Below are 24,758 nucleotides of genomic sequence, written 5' to 3'. Positions count from 1 at the left end.
CAAAGCATTTTGCGGAAATCTACTCCTTTTTCTTGGAGATAAATGATTCTTAAAAAACTACATTCAAGTTCCATTCCGATTGTGATTACCTACTGTTTTTCTGTAACATCAAATTTCACCACAATTGCATCATGTTTCCGCCTACTTCCCTTCTTTAATACGGCTTCTCCCAACGTTTTTCCCCACCAGTCCTGGATGAGGGTTCTCAGAGTGACCTAGTGGATAGACCACGGGCCGGGAGTCAAAAGGACCTGGGTTCTAATCCCAGCTCCACCACTTGTCTGTTAAGTGACCTTGGACAAGTCATTTCACTTCTCTGGGCTTCAGTCCCCTCATCTGTAAAATGGGGATTAAGACCATGAGCCCCATGTTGGACAGGAACTGCATCCAACCCAAACTTGTACTTCCCAAGCGCTTAGTACAGTGCTCTGCACACAGTAAGCGCTCAATAAATACGATTGAATGAGTGATCTTGTAACTGCCCCAACGCTTAGAACAGTACCTAGCTCATAATAAGCACTTAACAAATACTACCATTATTATTTTCAATATTTCACCCTTTCTGACAATTCTCCCCCCAAGGTAAAACCTCTGGTTACTGATTCATTCATTCATTCAATCGCATTTATTGAGCGCTTACTGAGTGCAGAGCACTGTACTAAGCGCTTGGGAAGTACAAGTTGGCAACATCTAGAGACGGTCCTTACCCAACAGTGGGCTCACAGTCTAGAAGGGGGAGACAGAGAACAAAACAAAACATATTAACAAAATAAAATAAATAGAATATGTACAAATAAAATAGAGTAATAAATACATACAAACATATATACATATATACAGGGGCTCCATCGTATTTATTAATAATAATAATAATAATAATGGTAGCATTTATTAAGCATTTGCTGTGTGCAAACTTCCATCTACCCGATAGCTGTAAAATTCTACTTCCTTTCCACAACGGACGTTGAGTACATTGTGCCCCCTTTTTTGTTTTTTTTTCTGGTATTTGTTAAGCTATGTGCCAGGCACTGTACTAAGCACTGGGGTGGATACAAGCTAATCAAGTTGGATAAAGTCCATGTTCCATCTGGGCCCCCGAGTCTTAATCCCCATTTTACAGCCTTTGCCCACAAACTTCCTATCTCCCTTGAGAGTCTCATTTTCTTCAAACTTATCAGTAACTCTATCACCTCAGCAAGACCAATACTGAAAAATAAAACAAAGGGCAACAATTTCCCTCCCATCAAAAACGCCGGCTCGTCCACAACTGGAAACTGTGGCAGCTCTGATTTGTAGTGTACTCTCTCAAGCACTCAGTACAGTATTTGACACTCAGTAAGCACTCAATAAATACGATTGAATGATGCATGAATTGCTGGACTTCAGGAAGGAGGAGGAGGTCCTAAGAAGGGCCACCAAGACCATCAGAGGGATGGAGAAGCTGCCTTTGGAGCAGGGAGGGGGCACTGGCTTCAGGGGACTTGAATGAGGTTTAAGGAACGATGGAGGATGAGGTCGTGGTAAAATTCGGAACCGCCTCCCAAAACCAGGGTGAGGGGAAGACTGATTGAAGCATGCAGGTATGTAGTAGCAGGGTCACGGCCGATAAAAGCAAACGCTTTCACCCAGCACGTGGAATGTGCTCCCCCAGGAAGATGTGCAGGTCAACAGGTTTGAGGGGTGTGTTTGGATGAATTCATGGCCAAGCAGCTGCTAATGGGGTCTCAGAGGGAAAAGCTGGGGATGTGGGAAGATTCGAAGAGAGTAAAAAAGTAGAACCATTCCTGATGGGTTAGCAATTTGAGGAATCAATTGGGGATGCTAGATGATATAGTCACAAACATGAAAATGGAAATCAAGGAGGGCAATAAAAATAACTGTGGTAGGTGCTCAGCATGTACTTCGTGCCCAGCCCTGTGCTAAATTGTTGTGGTAGATAAAAAAATAATCAGGTTGGACACAGCCCCTGCTCATAAGGGGCTCACGGTCTAAATACGAGGGAGAACAGGCATTTAATCTCCATTTTATGGATGAGCAAACTGAGGCACAGAGAAGATAATGTGATTTGTCCGAGGTCACATAGCAGGCAGGTGGCAGAGTCAGGTTTAGAACCCAGATCTTCTGATTGTCAAGCCTGTGCTCTTTCTACTAGGCTCTGCTGCTTCTCGAGCAATCAGCTCACTGTTTCTCCAAGTATCAAGCGGGATGGACTCAAGGAATAGCATTTCTTACCTTTGTATGCTTTTCTCTTAGGATATTTGAGATTTGGGTGTTTACCTCTCCCTTCTTTATCCCCCATTCCTTCAACTGTTTGGAACTCCTTTTTCCTCTCCTGCCACTTCTCTAATACACAGGCTTTTCCTTCTTTTCCCCCTCCAGACTATAAACTCATTGTGGGCGGGGAGCGTGTTTGAGTACAGTGTTCTGCCCATAGTAGGTGCTCAATAAATAGGATGGATTGACTGATTGATTGAAGAGCTAGCACAAGATTCCTGCTAATTCTCCTCAGTATTATTCCAAAAGGGAAAGCTGTACAGTAAAACTTTCTCCTACACTCTTCTTCCCTTACTTTCTTAATGAAAATTATAACATAAAAAAATCACTCCAGAGAAAAAATCTGGCTTTCTTCATTTTTCAGCTTTCTTTCACTGGGAGAATATATTACCTGCCTTTTTAATCATATTGATTTATTAACCCCATCAGGCAAAAACAAGAATAAGGTCTGAACAACGATCTTGACGGCAATAGCCAGATGCGACTTACGTATGAAACATATGGCTTGAGATTGGCTGTTAGGCAGGGAGAGTCTCTCTATCCCACATTTTTATTTTTTTCTCAATTTCTTCCAATCCTTCTTCCTAATTCAACTCTGCACCATCCTCTGCCCATACAAATACACCTTACACTCTTATATGCTCATCTTCCATCTTCAATCCCTTGCTGTTCTCTCTTCTTTCCTCCCTCCCCGCCCTGATCATTCTTCATTTATATTGAGTAGCTTTGGGTGTTGAACAACTCTGGAGTTGGTGCTCGATAAACACTTCTGAATGACGTTGATGGAGATTTGTCCTTGATTTGAAAGCAACCCACCTCCTTTTCAGTGTCACGGGACCTGTGTGTATGCTACAATCAGGGCCACTGAACATACTTCCCTCATCTATTCCCTGAACACTACACATACTCCATTTTAGCTGGGTATTGTCTTAACAGAGGATTTTGTTGCCACAGAAAACTCAGTTTGCAGTTGCCATTAACAGGGATCTGTTAATGGAGAAAGGTAGACCACGTGGACCATATTCAGAAGTCTCCTATTTCTCACTAACTGGATGGCGACTTGTGTGCTTGTCCTGCTGAAAACAAGTCATTATGTTCTTGTTCCATCCAATTTCTGCTCTCAATCCAGGCTCACCCCCTCTAGCACACTCGGCTATTTCTCGAAGGTGACTAAGCAGCCTGTGGTTTTTCTTCTGTTTTCTTCCACAGTTTGGGGCCCTGTGCATTGTTCTGCCTTTGGTCGGCTTGCCAAGAAAACCCCAGCTAGTATTGCCAACTTTTAGCTGGGCGCTGTTAAAGGACCTCGAAATCCCAATGCCGTCTTCTCCCTAAAATTAGAGGCCTGTCTCCATGTGGTCTTAAATAGTCAGTTGAATTCTTTAATAATAATAATGGTATTTGTTAAGCGCTTACTATGTGCCACGCACTGTTCTAAGCACTTTAAATTCAGAGGGGGATTCGCCCGACTCTTTTCAGTACTACCTTCAAAACATCGCCAAAATCCGCCCCTCCCTCGCCGTCCAAACTGCTACCATATTAATGCAAGCACTTATTCTATCCCGCCTTGATTAATGTGTCAGCCTCCTTGCTGGCCTCCTCTACTCCAGTCCATACTCCATTCTAATCCCCGACTCCTTTTCCTTCAAAAACATTCAGACCATGTTTTCTCACTCCTCAAGAAACTCCAGTGGTTGTCCATCCACCTCAGCATCAGACAAAAACTCACCACTGGCTTTAAAGCATTTCATTACCTTGCCCCACCCTACCTCACTTCACTCCTCTCCTATTACAACCCAGCCTGCACACTTCGTTCCTCTAATGCTAACCTTCTTTCTCCCACCCAGACGGCACTGGGACACATTCTCGACTTGGGTGTGAGTTTTACGCTCACGCCCCAAGTTCTGCTGGAGACCTTCCGGGAGCCGCACTTTTATCAACAACGTTTGGCTCTCGCCTTGATCCACACGAGGGAAAATAGTCCTACGTTTGACCCTATGTGCCAATGCCTCACCATGATGGTATTCCCCTGCTAAGCCACAGATCCATTCAAGATCTTATTCGGAGTGGATAGACCACACCCCTGGGAGTCAGAAGGACCTGGTTTCTAATCCTGGCTCTGCCACTTGTCTGCTGTGTAAACTTGGGCAAGTCACTTCACTTCTCTGTGCCTCAGTTACCTCTTCTGTAAAAACGGGCCTTAAGACCGTGAGCCCCATGTGGGGCATGGACTGTGTCCAACCTGATTAGCGTGTATCTACCCTAGTGCTTAGTACAGTGCCAGGCACGTAGTAAGCGCTTGACAAATACCATTATCATTATTATGGTGCCAGTCCACCCGTTCCAGCCAGCCCTGCCTGCTCAGTACAGTGCTCTGCACAAGGCTACCGCTCAATAAATCCCATTGATTGATTTCATCCCTATGTCTTTAGCTTCAGTCTGCTTCCCGGGGCCCCTGGCAATTCCTTTTTCTTCCTCGGATTCCAAACTCCCAAAGCCACTCCACGTCGTTTCATTCTTAAAGCTCACATCCCAATCTTCCATTTGTGCCCCACCGGTGAGTCCCTCCCCGCCCACTCTGATGAAATCATTATGATCCCCAAGGTCTTGGACACGGGCCTTTTTGGGGCCTGTGGGTGCAACCTTGAGGGGGAATGTTCCTGAGAAGGGCTTCGGAGCCCTGATTTGCAGCTGACTTCCTTACACCCAACTCAACTGTGCCTTCATCTTCTCCTGGGAGCCCTCTAGAAGCAATAAGTAGAACCCCACCAGCCCTGGGAAGCCTTTTCCTCTCTCACTGTTGCACTTTCTATCCTTCCCTCTTATCATTTTCCCTGCTTCCTCTCTGGCCATTAAGGTCAATCAGACTATTGCTTCACAGCTCCCTCCTCCCTGTTACCTAAGAACTCTTTCAATAAAGCAGTGGTATTTACTGAGTGCTTACTGTACGCGGAGCACTGTACTGATCACCAAGGGGAGCTGCCTTTCCTTCTGCCCCTGAGAGTCCCCCCTTTCAGCATGGTCTACCCGTGCTGGGCTGGGGATAAAAGCAGCTCCTGCCCGCCCTCAGACTCTTCCATCACCACCGCCTTCCCTCCCAGAACTGGGGGTCCCGAGGGGTCCCCACTCTCGGCTGGCTCTGGCACGCTCTTGGACACCTCCATAACCGCCGAGACTTTGAGCCTATTCTGTCTACTTGTTTGTGCTGTGCTTGGATGTTTCATCGCTCCTGACGTGTCTGTCTCCAACCCCTTCTCCTTGTTTAAAAGTTTAGATTGTGAACCCCACAAAGGCCAGGGACTGTGTTTAATTCCTGCATCTGTATTTGCTCCCAATGCCTACGACAGTGCTCTGCACACAGTAAGCGTTTAATCAATACTACTACTACCATAGAATATAGATGAGGTAGCTGTGGTTTTTCAGTTTTAGGCGAGAGGGAGTTCCAAGCTGGGGAATAAGTGTGAGGGAAGATGCCTAATGGCTAGAGCACGGGGCTGGGTGTCAGAAGGACCCCTGTTCTGATCTAAACTCCGCCACTTCTCTGCTGTGTGACCTTGGGCAAATCACTCAACTTCTCCGTGCCTCAGTTACCTCACCTGTGAAATGGGGATTTAATGCTGTGAGCCCCAAGTGGGACCTGGACTGTGTAGCTTGTATCTGCCCAGTGCTTTGTACAGTGTCTTGCATATGGTAAGTGCTTAACGAATACCATAAAAAAAGGTGGGGAGAGACAGTGGGGGCTTATCCCATTAGGATGCCTTTAGCCTATCTTGCTGGAAACAGGAGATTCACCTGTTGCCTAGTCATTCATGCAATCGCATTTATTAAGCGCTTACTGTGTGCAGAGCACTGTACTGAGCACTTAGTCAACTATTCTATAGTAGTAGTAGTATTGATTAAATGCTTACTGTGTGCAGAGCACTGTTTCCTCCTCCAAAATGCCTCCCCTAATTCATTTCCAGCATCCCAATTAGCCAGTTGAGCACTTATTCATTCAATCGTATTTACTGAGTGTTTACTGTGTGTAGAGCACTGTACTACACGCTTGACTTATGCTCAGCCTTGGCACTTATGTATTTATATTTATTCAGTTACTTATTCCGATTACTCAGAGTATCAATATTTTTAGGTTGCCTCTCCTACTAGAGTATAAATTCCTTGTGGGCAAGGGATGTGTCCCTGACTTGTTCTGTTTTTCCCAAGCGCTTAGTACTATTTCACCCAGTGAGTGCTCAATACAACCGCTGCCACCACAATTACTTACTATTGTCATTACTATAACCACCTCGACAAGGAGTAATTGGTCTCAGAGTAAATCAGTAAAACTGTGTCCTGCTGATTGGGTCGACCCCAGAAAATTTCATTAATCCAGGGCACCCACTCCCACTGAAAACAAAACAAAAAACAACCTATTTTGGAGTGATCGAGGGAAAAATGGAGATTGACTTGAGGTCCGAGTTTGCCGGGAAGGCCGGAGTCCTGAACCCTCTCCCAGAGGATCAATCTCTCAATCAAAAGTATTTATAGAAGTCATATTTTGCCTTGGGCCTTTGCAAGTTTCAGAGTATCTTAAGGGTAACACCAGGGCAGGCCAAATGACTAGGGACTGTCCTGTCCAAACCCCTCAAATGGGTTGTTTACACCCGTTGCCTCCGCTTCTTCCCCTCCAACTCTCATCTTGACCCTCTCCAGTCCAATTTCCTCCCCCTTTACGGCACCAAGGCACGCTTACTATGTGTTGAGCACTGTTCTAAGCGCTGGGATAGATACAAGCTGATCAGGTTGGACACAGTTCCCATCCCAGATGGGGCTCACAGTCTTCATCCCCATTTTACAGGTGAGGTAACAGGCACAGAGAAGTGAAGTGACTTGTACAAGGTCGCATAGGAGACAAGTGGAGGAGCCAGGATCAAAACCCGGGTCCTTCTCCCTGCTTTATTCACTAGGTCTTGCTGCTTCTCAAATCTACCTAGCTAGCTCTACAATCTCACATTTCCTCCTACCTCCAGGATATCTCTTCCTGATTGTCCTCCCAATAACTCAAACTCAACATGTCCAAAACCAAATTCCTTATCTCTCCTTCCAAATCTTCTCCTCCACCTAACTTTCTCATCACAATTGGCAATGCCATCATTTTCCCTGTCTCTTGAGCCTGTGATCTTGTCATTATCCTTGACTTGCCCACTCTTTCTACCTCCACACTGAGTCTGTCACCAACACTTGTAAGCGATTCCTCCTCTACGTTTCCAGAATCCTTCCTTGACCTTCCTTCCATCCAAACGGCCACACTCCACTGGCCCAGGCACTTGTCATAATCACTCAGTCGTATTTACTGATTGCTTATTTTGTGCAGAGCGCGGTACTAAGCGTTTGGGAGAGTACAACAGAGTTGGTAGACACATTCCCTAACCACAATAAGCTTACAATCTAGATATCAACTTTCTCACTGATCTCCCAGTCTCCAGTCTGTGGCCCATATTTCACTCTGCTGCCCTGATCATTTTTTTAACACATCGTTCTGCACCCCCTCATTCCTCAAAAACCTCTAATGGCTGTCCATTCCTGTCCACATCAAGCCCAAACTCTAGACCACTGCCTTTAAGGCACTCAATCCCACTTATCCACTCTCTTCTCCCACTATACCCCAGCTCGCACTCTTCGCTCCTCTGATGGAAACCTAGTCACTGTGCTTGAAACCTAGTCACCTCTCCCACCACTAACCTTGTGCTCACATCTTTCCCTCCTGTCCAGAACTCCCTCAACTTTCCCATCCAAAAGACAACTGCTCACCCCAGCTTCCAAGCTCTTCTGAAATCACCTCTTCTCCAGAAGACCACCTCCAGCTGATTTTTAATCTCCCCATTTTACACCACCAATGCACAGTTGCCACCACCTAAGCACTTAAGTGTTCACAACCTCCTGCTGTGCATTATTTTTCTTATGGTATTTGTTAAATGCGTACTATATGTCAAGCACCATTTCAAGTGCTGGGATAGACACAAGTTTATCAGGTTGGACACAGTCCCTGACCCACACGAAGCTCGCAGTCTAAATTGGATGGAAATATGAGGTGTGGATTTTATGGATGAGGTAACTGAGGCACAGGGAAGTGAAGTGACTTGCCCAAAATCACACGGTGGACAAGTGGTGGGGCTGGGATTAGAACCCACGTCCTTCTGACTTCCAAGTCCACTCTTGATGTCTCACTATCAACAAACTGCCACTTCTGGGGCAGGCTATGGTCACTGCCCAGTCTCGAGGACGGCTCAATTAGGTGAGGAAGTGGAGAAGAGCAGCAAATTTGAGAGTGACCACCGGGCTGCAGAGAGGAAATTTTAGGGAAGCAGAGGCAATTACCCAAACCACCTCTGGGCCAGAGCCCAACAGACATCACTCGGCGAGACCTTAGGTTTCTTGAGGGCAGGGATCATGTCCATCAACCTCTTTTTACGCTCTCCCAGGCGCTTAGTACAATCCTGTGCACAGAGTAAAGCGTTCCGTCCATATTTCTGCTTGACCACTCTGACCCACTCCAGGTGGAAATTCCTATCAGCAGCCGGATGGCACTTTGCTCTGAGACAACAGCAGTGCATCCGAAACAGAGGCAAGGCACCCGCCTGGGGCAAAGATCGAGGTTAGGGGCCACTGTCCAGAGGTAACCCTTCCTCTCCACCCCCTGCTCCAGCCCAAATCAATCCCCATGGACGCTGCCCCCGCCTCAGCCCCCCAAAACTCCCAGAGGCTCGGGGCCAAAGCAAGCAGAGGGCACATGCCTGTTCCAACACTGTCAACAGTCCTTGTCTGCTGTCCGGGAGGTTACGGCCTGGCTTTTTCTCCACCTCTCCCGACTCTTCGCTGCTCCAACTCCTTTTTCTCACAGTTGCGGGGCAGCCGCTGGCTTGGAATTCCTTGACTCCTAAGGACTGGCTCCTAATTTCTCCCCAGCTCCCAGAATGTACAGCCCCCTCGATGCCTCCAGTTTTCCCTCTCCTTGATTCCCTGGCCTGACTTTATCCCTCGGTCCCTCTCTTCCCGGGAATACCCCCGAGGTGGTCCCGGGAAGGGTTTCTCCAGTCCCAGGCAGAGCGGTTCTGGTTTTGTGGGGATGTAGGTGGCTGAACCTTACTTGACACCTGTCCACATGTTTTGTTTTGTTGTCTGTCTCCCCCTTCTAGACTGCGAGCCCGTTGTTGGGTAGGGACCGTCTCTATATGTTGCCAACTTATACTTTCCAAGTGCTTAGTACAGTGCTCTGCACACAGTAAGCGCTCAATAAATACGACTGAATGAATGAATGAACCACAAAGGCTTCTGACTCCTGGGTCAGAAACCAAGGGTGCCTTGTTTCAGCTCTACTCTTTGTGGCCGCAAAAGTGGAGGGACTCGGCTCACGATCGGGGAAATGGCCCCTTGCGGGCTCAACCACGGGTAGAGATTATTTCGGGAAAGCAGGAAAAACTGGGATCATTCATTCTGTTACCAGTGGCCCCTCCAGGCAAGTAGTGAGAGTTGGAATTATGCATGTGTGAGCTGGTTCCCTTTGAGAATCTATTTGCAAGGTCCAATGGGGTCTCCTGAATGAAGGCCCTATGACCTGGGCGGCAAAAATAGCACCAAAACCTGGACGGACGTGCTTGGGCTTTTCAGTCCCCAACTACCACAAAATCTTTCCTTTCTGATTCCAATGACCAGAGAGTAGTTGTCAAACTCCCAGGATAGAGACTACATCATCACCAAGATCTAGTATTTACTGTATAATAATGATAAACTTTGTTAAGCGCTTACTATGTGCCAAGCACCGTACTAAGCCGGTGCTGTATCCACTACAACATGCTTAGCCTCTAGACTGTAGGTTTATTAATAATAATAATAATAATAATGATGGCATTTATTAAGCACTTACTATGTGCCAAGCACTGTACTAAGCTGGTGCTGTCTCCACTACAACATGCTTCTTAGCCTCTAGACTGTAAGTTTGTTAATAATAACAATAATAATGATAATAATGATGGCATTTATTAAACGCTTACTATGTGCCAAGCACTGTACTAAGCCGGTGCTGTCTCCACTACAACATGCTTCTTAGCCTCTAGACTGTAAGTTTGTTAATAATAATAATAATGATGGCATTTATTAAGCGCTTACTATGTGCCAAGCACTGTACTAAGTCGGTGTTGTATCCACTACAACATGCTTCTTAGCCTCTAGACTGTAAGTTTGTTAATAATAATAATAATAATAATAATAATAATGATGGCATTTATTAAGCGCTTACTATGTGCCAAGCACTGTACTAAGCCGGTGCTGTATCCACTACAACATGCTTCTTAGCCTCTAGACTGTAAGTTTGTTAATAATAACAATAATAATAATAATGATGGCATTTATTAAACGCTTACTATGTGCCAAGCACTGTACTAAGCCGGTACTGTATCCACTACAACATGCTTCTTAGCCTCTAGACTGTAAGTTTGTTATTAATAATAATAGCATTTATTAAGCACTTACTATTTGCAAAGCACTGTTCCAAGCGCTGGGGAGGTTACAAGGAGATCAGGTTGTCCCACAGGGGGGCTCACAGTCTTAATCCCCATTTTACAGATGAGGTAACTGAGGCACAGAGAAGTTAAGTGTCTTGCCCAAAGTCACACAGCTGCCAATTGGCGGAGCTGGGATTTGAACCTATGACCTTTGACTCCAAAGCCCGGGCTCTTTCCAGTGAGCCATGCTGCTTCTCCTGTGGGCAGGGAAAATGCCTACCAATTCTGTTATATGGTACTTTCCCAAGAGCTTAGCATGGTGCTCTTCACACGCTAAGCATTCAATAAATACCAGTGATTGAGCAGTTCTTGCAAAGGGTTATGCTAGGTGTTTGTCCTGCTCTCTTCTGAGAGCTCACTGTTGGCAGGGATTGTGTTTACCATCTTTTTTTTTTTAAAGGATATTTGTTAAGCACTTACTATGTGCCAAGCACTCTATTAGGCACTGGGGTAGGTATAAACTAATCAGGTCAGACACAGTCCGTGTCCCACATGGGGCTCACAGTCTTAATTCCCATTTTAGACTGTGAGCCCACTGTTGGGTAGGGACTGTCTCTATAGGTTGCCAACTTGTACTTCCCAAGCGCTTAGTACAGTGCTCTGCACACAGTAAGCGCTCAATAAATACGATTGATTGATTGATTGATTTTATAGGCACAGAGGTAACAGGCACAGAGGAGTTAGTGATTTACCCAAGGCCACAACAGCAGATGACTTGGACGCCCGTCCACATGTTTTGTTTTGCTGTCTGTCTCCCCCTTCTAGACTGTGAGCCCGTTGTTGGGTAGGGACCGTCTCTATATGTTGCTACCTTGTACTTCCCAAGCGCTTAGTACAGTGCTCTGCACACAGTAAGCGCTCAATAAATACGATTGAATGAATGAATGAATGAATAAGGGGCAGAGCTGGCATTCTGATTCCCAGGCCCATGCTCTATCCACTAAGCCACGCGGAGTCTATGTGTTTCATACTGTACCCTCCCTAATGTTTAGTATATAACCGTGTATGAAGAAAGTGCTCAGTAAAGACTACTGATTGAAGAAATGAATTGGGTATTGTTCCTGCTCTCAAGGAGCTTACATTCTAAACACTCACACACAATCTCTCTCTCTCTCTCTTTATCTCTCCCCCGCCACCCCGCCCCCAAAAAGGCTCTATGTTGGGTGCTGTCCCTGTTGGTCTCTTTACACAACTATTCCCTGAGCTCTCTCCAGAACAGGGGCTAATTCGTGAGCCCCCCCGGGACAACCTGATCACCTGGTAACCTCCCCAGCGCTTAGGACAGTGCTTTGCACATAGTAAGCGCTTAATAAATACTATCATAAAAAAAATACCATCATAATTCAAAGACAGTAAATGACAGGGAACAGCATGGCCTAGTGGAAAGAGCACAGGCCTGGGTATCAGAGAACCTGGGTTCTAATCCCAGCTCCACTACTTGTGTGACCTCGGGCAAGTCACTTGACTTCTCTGGGCCTCATTCCCCTCTCCTGCAAAATGGGAATTCAATACCTATTCTCTCTCCCACTCAGCCTGTGAGCCACATGTGGGACCCGATGATGATTGTCTATCTACCCAAGTGCTTAGTACAGTGCTTGATAGATGATAGGTGCTTAACAAATACAGAGCAGGGGAACATCTCTGCTAATTATAATGTGTTATAATAATAATAATAATAATAACAATGGCATTTATTAAGCGCTTACTATGGGCAAAGCACTGTTCTAAGCGCTGGGGAGGTTACAAGGGGGTCAGGTTGTCCCACGGGGGGGGCTCCCAGTCTTAATCCCCATTTTTACAGATGAGGTAACTGAGGCCCAGAGAAGTCAAGTGACTTGCCCAAGGTCACACAGCCGGCAGTTGGCGGAGCCGGGATTTGAACCCATGACCTCTGACTCCAAAGCCCGGGCTCTTTCCACTGAGCCACGCTGCTTCTCCTCTCCCAAGCACTTAGTACAGCACTCTCCAATTAGTAAGCACTATATAAATACCACTGACCGATTGATAATTATTATTATTAGGTCCTGTTGCTTCAGTATGTTAAGGGTTAGTGGTAGGGTAGGGATCTGCCCCCCTTCAAAGCCTTACTGAAAGCCCATCTCCTCCAAGAGGCCTTCCTTGACTAAGCCCTCCCTTCCTCTTCTCCCACTCCCTTGTGCACCATCCTGACTCGCTCCCTTTATTCATTCCCCCCTCCCAGCCCCATAGCACTTATGTACATATATGTCGTTTATTTATTTATATTAATGTCCGTCTCCCCCTCTAGACTGTAAGCTAGCTGTGGGCAGGACTGTCACTTTTATTGTATTGTACTTTCCCACGCGCTTAGTACAGTCCTCTGCACACAGGAAGTGCTCAATAAATCCGATTGAATGAATGCATGAATGATGGAAGGGGAGGTAAGGGATGGGAAAGTCTTGCCTCGGACTGAACCCATATTCCGAGCCTTCGGGGAGTTAAGTTTCCGCCCCAGCTCAGCGAGTCAGTGACTGAATCACGAATAAAAAGCCTGGTCTCCCGGGACTGCTAGGCAAAACACAGGAAACCGCTATCCTCCAGCTTCAGTGACAAAGTTAGTCTTTAATTAATTAACCAATGGTATCTATTGAGCACTTACTGCACGCAGAGCTCTGAACTAAATGCTTGGGAGAGTGGTCGTGGGTTCTAATCCCGGTTTCGCCACTTGTCTGCTGTGTGACCCTGGGCGATTCACTTCACTTCTCTGTGCCTCAGTTACCTCATCTGTAAAATGGGGATTGAGACTGTGAGCCCCACGTGGGACAATCTGATTACCTCGTATTCCCCGTGTGCTTGGCACACAGTAAGCGCTTAACAGAATAGCATAATTATTATTATTATTACACTATAACCGAGGTGGTAGACATGCTCCCTGCCACAAGGAGCTTACAGTCTAGAGGGGAGACAGACATTAATATAAATAAATACATTCCAGATATGTACATAAGTTCATACATTCCAGATCAATCAATCAATCGTATTTATTGAGCGCTTACTGTGTGCAGAGCACTGTACTAAGTGCTTGGGAAGTACAAGTTGGACAAATATAGAGACAGTCCCTACCCAATAGTGGGCATATGTACATAAGTTCGTACATTCCAGATATGTACATAAGTTCTGTGGGGCTGAGGGAGGGGTGAGTAAAAAGTGCAAATCCAAGTGCAAAGATGATATTCATTCATTCATTCATTCAATCGTATTTATTGAGCGCTTACTGTGTGCAGAGCACTGTACTAAGCGCTTGGGAAGTACAAGTTGGCAACATATAGAGACGGTCCCTATCCAACAGTGGGCTCGCAGTCTAGAAAATAGTAGGGAGTGGGAGAAGAAATGAGGGCTTAGAAGGGGAAGCCCTCTTGGAGATGTGCTTTCAATAAGGCTTCCAAATCAATCAATCAATCAATCATATTTATTGAGCGCTTACTGTGTGCAGAGCACTGTACTAAGCGCCTGGGAAGTACAAGTTGGCAACATATAGAGACAGTCCCTACCCAACAGTGGGCTCACAGTCTAAAAGGGGGAGACAGAGAACAAAACCAAACATACTAACAAAATAAAATAAATAGAATAGATATGTACAAGTAAAATAGAGTAATAAATATGTACAAACATATATACATGTGCTGTGGGGAAGGGAAAGAGGTAAGATGGGGGGGATGGAGAGGGGGACGAGGGGGAGAGGAAGGAAGGGGCTCAGTCTGGGAAGGCCTCCTGGAGGAGGTGAGCTCTCAGTAGGGCCTTGAAGGGAGGAAGAGAGCTAGCTTGGCGGATGGGCAGAGGGAGGGCATCCAGAGAAACTCTGAGGAGAGGGGAAACGAATTTAAACAAAAAAGTGTGGACTTAAGTTGCATTCTTTTACACTTCTTTTAGGATTTTTTGGGGGGTGAGGGGGCACTGCATTTGCAAATTTGGTCATTATTGTCAGGCTGCCAGGCGGCTTCCCAGCCCAGTGACTCACCCCTCTGTGTCACTTCCTCTAACTGACCAGCTCTGTTCTCCTGCCTGGGAGGTAGGGACACTGTCCTCATCCCCTTCTTAGAGAGCTGTACTGGATGGATATGAGGAGCCCAACTGGACCTAGGTCCCCCGCACCCCAAAAGACTTTGACATTTTAGGGTCTGATCGCTGGAACTTTTTCATATTTAAAAGGATTTTCCAGATCCAGAAAGGGGTAAATCCCTTCAGGGCCGCTCCGGGGCTCTGAGGTCTGCGGCCAGAGAAGCGGAGGAGGGAAGTCGCTTGAGTGGCGTCACTGCCTTGGCTTAGAAAACCAAGGAAAAAATAACTTTAAATGCAGCTTTAGTCCTATCTTCCTTCCCCTCCTTGACTTCCTTTTTGGGTATTTGTTAAGCACTTATTATGTGCCAGGTACTGTACTACGTGCTTGGGTAGATACAAGCTAATCGGGTTGGACACAGACGCCGTCCCACATGGGGTTCATGGTCTTAATCTCATTTTACAGATGAGGGAACTGAGGCCCTGTGCTGTACTGCACTGTACCCCAGGCTCTGGGGTAGATATAAGATAACGTGTACTTATTACTATACATTATATTATGACTATTATATTATAATATCTAGACTGTGAGCCCACTGTTGGGTAGGGACCGTCTCTATATGTTGCCAACTTGGACTTCCCAAGTGCTTAATACAGTGCTCTGCGCACAGCAAGCGCTCAATAAATACGATTGAATGAATGAATGATATTATACTATATTATACAGTATCTATAGCTACCCCAGAACCTGTATATGTTTGTACATATTACTCTACTTCCGTTCATTCATTCAATCGTATTTATTGAGCGCTTACTGTGTTCAGAGCACTGGACTAGGCGCTTGGGAATTACATAGTTACACTCTGAATAAATATGATTGAATGAATGAATGAATGATATTATACTATATAATTATTATACTATATTATATAGTACATATACACTCTGCACGCTCAATAAATACGACTGAATGAATGAATTATATTACACTATATTATATAGTATATATATCTACCCCAGCACCTGTATATGTTTGTACATAGTACTCTACTTCCATTCATGCATTCAATCGTATTTATTGAGCGCTTACTGTGTACAGAGCACTGGACTAAGCGCTTGGGAAGTGCATATTAACACTCCACATGCTCAATCAATACGATTGAATGAATGAATGATATTATACTACATTATACAGTATCTATAGCTACCCCAGCACCTGTATGTTTGTACATATTACTCTACTTCCATTCATGCATCCATCGTATTTATTGAGCGCTTACGGTGTGCAGAGCACTGGACTAGGCGCTTGGGAAGGACACATTTACACTCCGCGCGCTCAATAAATATGATTGAATGAATGAATGAATTATACTACACTATATTATACAGTATATATATCTACCCCAGCGCCTGTATATGTTTGTAAATATTACTCTACTTCCGTTCATGCATTCAATCGTATTTATTGAGCACTTTCTGTGTGCAGAGCACTGGACTAGGCGCTTGGGAAGGACATAGTTACACTCTGCGCGCTCAATAAATACGAATGAATGAATGATTATATTATACTATATTATATAGTATATATATATCTACCCCAGTTGAATTATATTATACTATATTATACAGTATATATATCTACCCCAGAACCTGTATATGTTTGTACATATTACTCTACTTCCATTCATGCATTCAATCGTATTTATTGAGCACTTACTGTGTGCTGAGCACTGTATTAGGCGCTTGGGAAGGACATATTAACACTCCACGTGCTCGATAAATACGATTGAATGAATGAATGATATTATAGTATATTATACAGCATATATATCTACCCCAGCACCTGTATATGTTTGTACATATTACTCTACTTCCGTTCATGCATTCAATCGTATTTATTGAGCGCTTTCTGTGTGCAGAGCACTGGACTAGGCGCTTGGCACTCCACGTGCTCAATAAATACGACTGAATAAGTGAATGATATTATACTATATTATACAGTATATATATCTACCCCAGCACCTGTATATGTTTGTATATATTACTCTACTTCTGTTCATACATTCAATCGTATTTATTGAGCGCTTACTGTGTGCAGAGCACTGGACTAGGCGCTTGGGAAGTACAATGTTATATTCCTCTGTGTGCTCAATAAATACAATTGAATGAATGAATGAATTATGTTCTACTATATTATACAGTATCTATAGCTACCCCAGCACCTGTATATGTTTGTACATATTACTCTACTTCCATTCATGCATTCAGTCGTATTTATTGAGAGCTTACTGTGTGCAGAGCACTGGACTAGGCGCTTGGGAAGGACATAGTTACACTCTGAATAAATACAATTAATGAACGAATGAATTATATTATACTATATAATTATTATAGCATATAATATAGTATATAGTATTATACTATATTATACAGTATACATGCACTCTGCTCGCTCAATAAATACGATTGAATAAATGAATGAATGATATTACACTATATTATATAGTATATATATCTACCCCAGCACCTGTATATGTTTGTACATATTACTCTACTTCCGTTCATGCATTCAATCGTATTTATTGAGCGTTTACTGTGTGCAGAGCACTGGACTAGGCGCTTGGAAAGGACCTATTTACACTCCACGTGCTCAATAAATACAATTGAATGATTGATTATATTATACTATATTATATAGTATATATATCTACCCCAGTTGAATTATATTATACTATATTATACAGTATATATATCTACCCCAGCACCTGTATATGTTTGTACATTTTACTCTACTTCCATTCATGCATTCAATCGTATTTATTGAGCGCTTACTGTGTGCAGAGCACTGGACTAGGCGTTTGGGAAGTGCATATTTACACTCCGCATGCTCAATAAATACAATTGAATGAATGAATGAATTATATTACACTATATTATACAGTATATATATATCTAACCCAGCGCCTGTATATGTTTGTACATATTACTCTACTTCCGTTCATGCATTCAATCGTATTTATTGAGCGCTTACTGTGTGCACAGCACTGGACTGGGCTTTTGGGAAGTGCATATTTACACTCCACATGCTCAATAAATACGATCGAATGAATGAATGAATGATATTATACTACATTATACAATCAACCAATCAATCAATCAATCGTATTTATTGAGCGCTTACTGTGTGCAGAGCACTGTACTAAGCGTTTGGGAAGTACAAGTTGGCAATATATAGAGACAGTCCCTACCCAACAGTGGGCTCACAGTCTAAAACGGGGAGACAGAGAACAAAACCAAACATACTAATAAAATAAAATAAATAGAATAGATATGTACAAGTAAAATCAATCAATCAATCAACTGTATTATTGAGCGCTTATTGTGTGCAGAGCACTGTACTAAGCGCTTGGGAAGTATAAGTCGGCAACATATAGAGCCAGTCCCTACCCAACAGTGGGCTCACAGTCTAAAAGGGGGAGACAGAGAACAAAACCAAACGTACTAACAAAATAAAATAAATATAATAGATATGTACATGTAAGATAAATAAATAAATAGAGTAATAAATATGTACAAACATATATATATAGGTATATATACAGCATACATATACAGTATACAGTATATATAGCTATCCCAGCGCCTGTACATGTTTGTACATATTACTAACTGTACTTATTGAGCGCTTACTGTGTGCAGAGCACTGGACTAGGTGCTTGGGAAGTGCATCTTTACACTCCGCACGCTCAATAAATACGATTGAGTGAATGAATGATTATATTATACTATATTATATAGTATATATATCTACCCCAGCGCCTGTATATGTTTGTACATATTACTAATCGTACTTATTGCACGCTTACTGTGTGCAGAGCACTGGACTAGGCGCTTGGGAAGTGCGTAGTTACACTCCGCGCGCTCCATAAATACATTTGAATGAATGATATTATACTATATTATATAGTATATATAGCTACCCCAGCGCCTGTATACGTTTGTACATATTACTAATCGTACTTATTGCGCGCTTACTGTGTGCGGAGCACTGGATTAGGCGCTTGGGAAGGACAGAGTCACACTCCGCGCGCTCAATACGATTGAATGAATTAATGAATTATATTATACTACATTATATAGTATATATAGCTACCCCAGCACCTGTATACATTTATACATATTACTAATTGTACTTATTGAGCGCTTACTGTGTGCAGAGCACTGGACTAGGTGCTTGGGAAGTGCATAGTTACACTCCGAGCGTTCAATAAATACGTTTGAATGAATGATATTATACTATATTATATAGTATATATAGCTACCCCAGCGCCTGTATACATTTGTACATATTACTAATTGTACTTATTGCGTGCTTACTGTGTGCAGAGCACTGGACTAGGCGCTTGGGAAGGACATAGTTACACTCCGCGCGCTCAATACGATTGAATGAATTAATGAATTATATTATACTACATTATATAGTATATATAGCTACCCCAGCACCTGTATACATTTGTACATATTACTAATTGTACTTACTGAGCGCTTACTGTGTGCAGAGCACTGGACTAGGCGCTTGGGAAGTGCATAGTTACACTCTGCGCGCTCAATAAATACGGTTGAATGAATGATATTATACTATATTATATAGTATATATAGCTACCCCAGCGCCTGTATACGTTTGTACATATTACTAATCGTACTTATTGAGCACTTACTGTGTGCAGAGCACTGGACTAGGCGCTTGGGAAGGACAGAGTTACACTCCGCGCGCTCAATAAATACGATTGAATGAATGATCATATTATACTATATTATATAATATATATATATGTATCTACCCCAGCACTTGCATATGTTTGCACATATTACTAATCGTATTTACTGCGTGCTTACTGTGTGCAGAGCACTGGACTAGGCGCATGGGAAGGATAGAGCTACACTCCGCGTGCTCAATACGATTGAATGAATGATCATATTATACTATATTATATAGTATATATATATATATATATATATATATATATATCTCAACCCCAGCACCTGCATATGTTTGTACACATTACTAATCGTACTTACTGTGCACATACTGTGTGCAGAGCACTGGACTAGGCGCATGGGAAGGACAGAGCTACACTCCGCGTGCTCAATACGATTGAATGAATGATCATATTATACTATATTATATAGTATATATATATATATATATATATCTCAACCCCAGCACCTGCATATGTTTGTACACATTACTAATCGTACTTACTGCGCACATACTGTGTGCAGAGCACTGGACTAGGCGCATGGGAAGGACAGAGTTACACTCCGCACGCTCAATAAATACGACTGAATGAATGATCATATTATACTATATTATATAGTATAGAGAGAGAGAGAGAGAGAGAGATATCAACCCCAGCACCTGCATATGTTTGTACACATTACTAATCGTACTTATTGCGCGCTTACTGTGTGCAGAGCACTGGACTAGGCGCATGGGAAGGACTGAGTTACACTCCGAGCGCTCAATAAATACGATTGAATGAATGATCATATTATACTATATTATATAGTATATATATATATATATATATATATATATCAACCCCAGCACCTGCATATGTTTGTACACATTACTAATCGTACTTATTGCGCGCTTACTGTGTGCAGAGCACTGGACTAGGCGCATGGGAAGGACAGAGTTACACTCTGCACGCTCAATAAATACGTTTGAATTAATGATATTATACTATATTATATAGTATGTATAGCTACCCCAGCGCCTGTATATGTTTGTACATATTACTAATCGTACTTATTGCGCGCTTACTGTGTGTAGAGCACTGAACTAGGCGCATGGGAAGGACAGAGTTACACTCCGCACGCTCAATAAATACGTTTGAATTAATGATATTATCCTATATTATATAGTATATATAGCTACCCCAGCGCCTGTATATGTTTGTACATATTACTAATCGTACTTATTGAGCGCTTACTGTGTGCAGAGCAGTGGGCTAGGCGCTTGGGAAGTTCATATTTACACTCCGCACGCATAATAAATACGATTGAATGAATGATCATATTATACTATATTATATAGTATATATATGTATATATATATCAACCCCAGCACCTGCATATGTTTGTACACATTACTAATCGTACTTACTGCGTGCTTACTGTGTGCAGAGCACTGGACTAGGCGCATGGGCAGGACAGAGTTACACTCCGCACGCTCAATAAATACGTTTGAATGAATGCTATTATACTATATTATATAGTATATATAGCTACCCCAGCGCCTGTATATGTTTGTACATATTACTAATCGTACTTATTGAGCGCTTACTGTGTGCAGAGGCGCTTGGGAAGGACAGAGTTACACTGTGAGCGCTCAATAAATACGATTGAGTGAATGACTGGGTGAATGAGTGGATGAATGAGTGGATGAATGAGTGGATGGATGAGTGGATGAATGAATGAATGAATGAATGAATGAATGAATGAATGAATGAATGAATGAATGAACTCACCGTCGATGTCGCTGAGCAGGGCCGAGTCGATGTCGTTGTTGTCCTGGCCGAGGGTGAGCGGGGTCAGCGGGGATGGGGGGCCGGGGGAGGCCTGGTCCAAGGGCAGCCCGTCCATGGTCAGGGGGCTGGGGACCTGCCCCAGCGCTCAGTCCGCTGCTCTGCCCCCCACTGAGCGTCCAATAAGTAGGACCCAACGGGCGAGAGGACGTAGTGGCCGCCCTGAACGGCCCAGCCCCGCGAAAAGTTGTTGAGCGACAAGGCGGGCCCTGCAGGCCCGGGGCCCTGCCCCAAACTCTTGATTGACAGCCCCGGGATCCCGGCACTCCCGCAGGGATTCATTTCATTCATTCAGTCAGTCACTCAGTCATTCATTCAGTCGTATTTATTGAGCGCTTACTGTGTGCAGAGCACTGGACTAAGCGCTTGGGAAGTCCAAGCTGGCAACACCTAGAGCCGGTCCCTACCCCACAGTGGGCCCACAGTCTAGGAGGGGAGGACAGACCACAAAACATATTAACAAAATAGAATAAATATGGACAAGGAAAATAAATAGAGGAATAAATATGTACAAACATGTATCCATATATCCAGGTGCTGTGGGGAGGGGAAGAAGGTAAGGCGAGGGGGAGGAGGGGGAACATAAACAGCAGGCTCACAGTCTAGAAGGGGAGGACAGACAACAAAACATTAACAAAATAAAAGAAATAGAATAAATATGTACAAGGAAACTAAATGGAGTAATAAATATGTACAAACATATATCCATATATACAGGTGCTGTGGGGAGGGGAAGGAGGTAAGGCGGGGGGATGGAGAGGGGGAAGAGGGGGAACGTATAGAGCCGGTCCCTACCCAACAGTAGGCTCACAGTCTGAAAGGGGAGGACAGACAACAAAACATATTAACAAAATAAAATAAATAGAATAAATATGGACAAGGAAACTAAATGGAGTAATAAATATGTACAAACATATATCCATATATACAGGTGCTGTGGGGAGGGGAAGGAGGTAAGGCGGGGGGGATGGAGAGGGGGAAGAGGGGGAACATATAGAGCCAGTCCCTACCCAACAGCGGGCTCACAGTCTCGATCCCCGCAGTCTCATTCATTCAACCGTATCTATTGAGCGCTTACTGCGCTGGAAAAGAGAAGCAGTGTGGCTCAGTGGTAAGACCCCGCCGGGATCCCGGGACCGGTGCCCTGTGCTCCGGCCTGCTTGCGTGCATGCATGTCTGCCCGCCTGCGGGGATGCATTCTATTGATTTTATTTTGTCAGTATGTTTGGTTTTGTTCTCTGTCTCCCCCTTTTAGACTGTGAGCCCACTGTTGGGTAGGGACTGTCTCTAGATGTTGCCAACTTGGACTTCCCAAGCGCTTAGTACAGTGCTCTGCGCACAGTAAGCGCTCAATAAATACGATTGATGATGATGATGAATGTCTGCTTGTCTGACTACGTGCCTGGATGCGGGCATGGATGTCTGACTACATGCATGGATGCTTGCCTGGATGTCTGACTACGTGCATGGATTCATTCAATCGTATTTATTGACCGCTGACTGCGCTGAAAAAGAGAAGCGGCGTGGCTCAGTGGAAAGAGCCCGGGCTTTGGAGTCAGAGGTCATGGGTTCAAATCCCGACACCGCCAATTGTCAGGTGGGTGACTCTGGGCAAGTCACTTAGCTTCTCTGGACCTCAGTTGCCTCATCTGGAAAATGGGGATTAAGACCGTGAGCCCCCTCCCCCCCCCCCCGTGGGACAACCCGATCACCTTGTAACCTCCCCAGCGCTTAGAACAGTGCTTTGCACATAGTAAGTGCTTAATAAATGCCATCATCATCATCATGTCTAGTCTCGGCTTGCTACCGCTTCAGCAGAACCCTTTCATTTTGGCCTCATGATGGCTTCTGCTTAGTTACTCGGTTTGATGAAGAAAAATTGGATCTCGCACCTGCAGTATTGGGGAACATCCAGCTCCTCAATTTTACTCGCTTTTGGCCCGCTACACATCCGCCATACACCCCCTGGCCTGGAATGCCCCCCCTCCCCACATCCGCCAAGCTAGCTCTGTTCCTCCCTTCAAGGCCCTACTGAGAGCTCACCTCCTCCAGGAGGCCTTCCCACACTCAGCCCCTTCCTTCCTCCCCCCCTCGTCCCCCTCTCCATCCCCCTCACCTTACCTCCTTCCCTTCCCCACAGCACCTGTATATATGTATATATGTTTGTACATATTTATTACTGTATTTATTTATTTATTTTACTTGTACATATCTATTCTATTTATTTTATTTTGTTAGTATGTTTGGTTTTGTTCTCTGTCTCCCCCTTTTAGACTGTGAGCCCACTGTTGGGTAGGGACCGTCTCTATATGTTGCCAACTTGTACTTCCCAAGCGCTTAGTACAGTGCTCTGCACACAGTAAGCGCTCAATAAATACGATTGATTGATTGATTGATTGATTGATTGACTACGTGCATGGATGCGTGCATGGATGTCTGACTACGTGCATGAATTCATTATTCATTCATTCAATCGTATTTATTGAGCGCTTACTGTGTGCAGAGCACTGGACTAAGTACAAGTTGGCAACATATAGAGATGGTCCCTACCCAACAGCGGGCTCACAGTCTAGATGTGTGCATGTCTGCCTTTCCGACTACGTGCATGGATGCGTGCATGTCTGACTACGTGCATGGATGCGTGCACGTCTGCTTGTCTGACTACATGCATGGATGCGTGCATGGTCTATCTACGTGCATGGATGCATGCGTATGTGTCTGACTACGTGCATGGATGTGTGCATGTATGTCTGACTACGTGCATGGATGTGTGCATGTCTGCCTGTCTATGTGCGTAGACGCGTGCATGCCTGACTACGTGCATGGATGCTTGTATGGATGTCTATGTGCATTTATGCTTGTATGGATGTCTGACTATGTGCATGTATGCATGCATGTATGTCTGACTATGCACATGGATACATGCATGTCTGCCTACCTGTCTGACTATGTGCATGGATGCACTCATGCATGTCGGATGGGTTGCGTGCACGCCCGGCTGCGTGCCTGGATGCCTGCGCCCCTGCATGTAGGGGTGCATCCATTCAGTCATATTTATTGAGCGTTTAACTGTGTGTTTAATAATAATAATAATGGCATTTATTAAGCGCTTACTACGTGCAAAGCACTGTTCCCTCCCGCCCTACCTCCTTCCCCTCCCCACAGCACCTGTTTGTACAGATTTATTACTCTACTTATTTTACTTGTCCATATTTACCATTCCATTTATTTTGTCAATGATGTGCATCTAGCTTTATCTCTGTTTATTCTGATGACTTGACACCTGTCCCCGTGTTTTGTTTTGCTGTCTGTCTCCCCCTTCTAGACTGTGAGCCCGCTGTT

The 24,758-nt window shown here is 44.2% G+C and overlaps 1 protein-coding gene across 1 annotated transcript in view; it reads right to left on the bottom strand.

Annotated features, from left to right (window-relative positions):
• SREBF1 (sterol regulatory element binding transcription factor 1) overlaps positions 1–21,556 on the bottom strand; it is a 57,198-nt gene extending 35,642 nt beyond the window's left edge. The window contains exon 1 of the mRNA XM_038762851.1: positions 21,360–21,556. Coding sequence (XP_038618779.1) covers positions 21,360–21,474 — 115 coding nt within the window. The 5' untranslated portion in view covers positions 21,475–21,556. The remainder of the gene's footprint in view (positions 1–21,359) is intronic.
• Positions 21,557–24,758: the final 3,202 nt, after the last annotated feature.

The sequence above is a fragment of the Tachyglossus aculeatus genome, chromosome 21, assembly GCF_015852505.1.
Source record: "Tachyglossus aculeatus isolate mTacAcu1 chromosome 21, mTacAcu1.pri, whole genome shotgun sequence".
Classification (NCBI taxonomy): Eukaryota; Metazoa; Chordata; class Mammalia; order Monotremata; family Tachyglossidae; genus Tachyglossus; species Tachyglossus aculeatus.
This window is presented reverse-complemented; position numbering and strand designations above follow the sequence as displayed.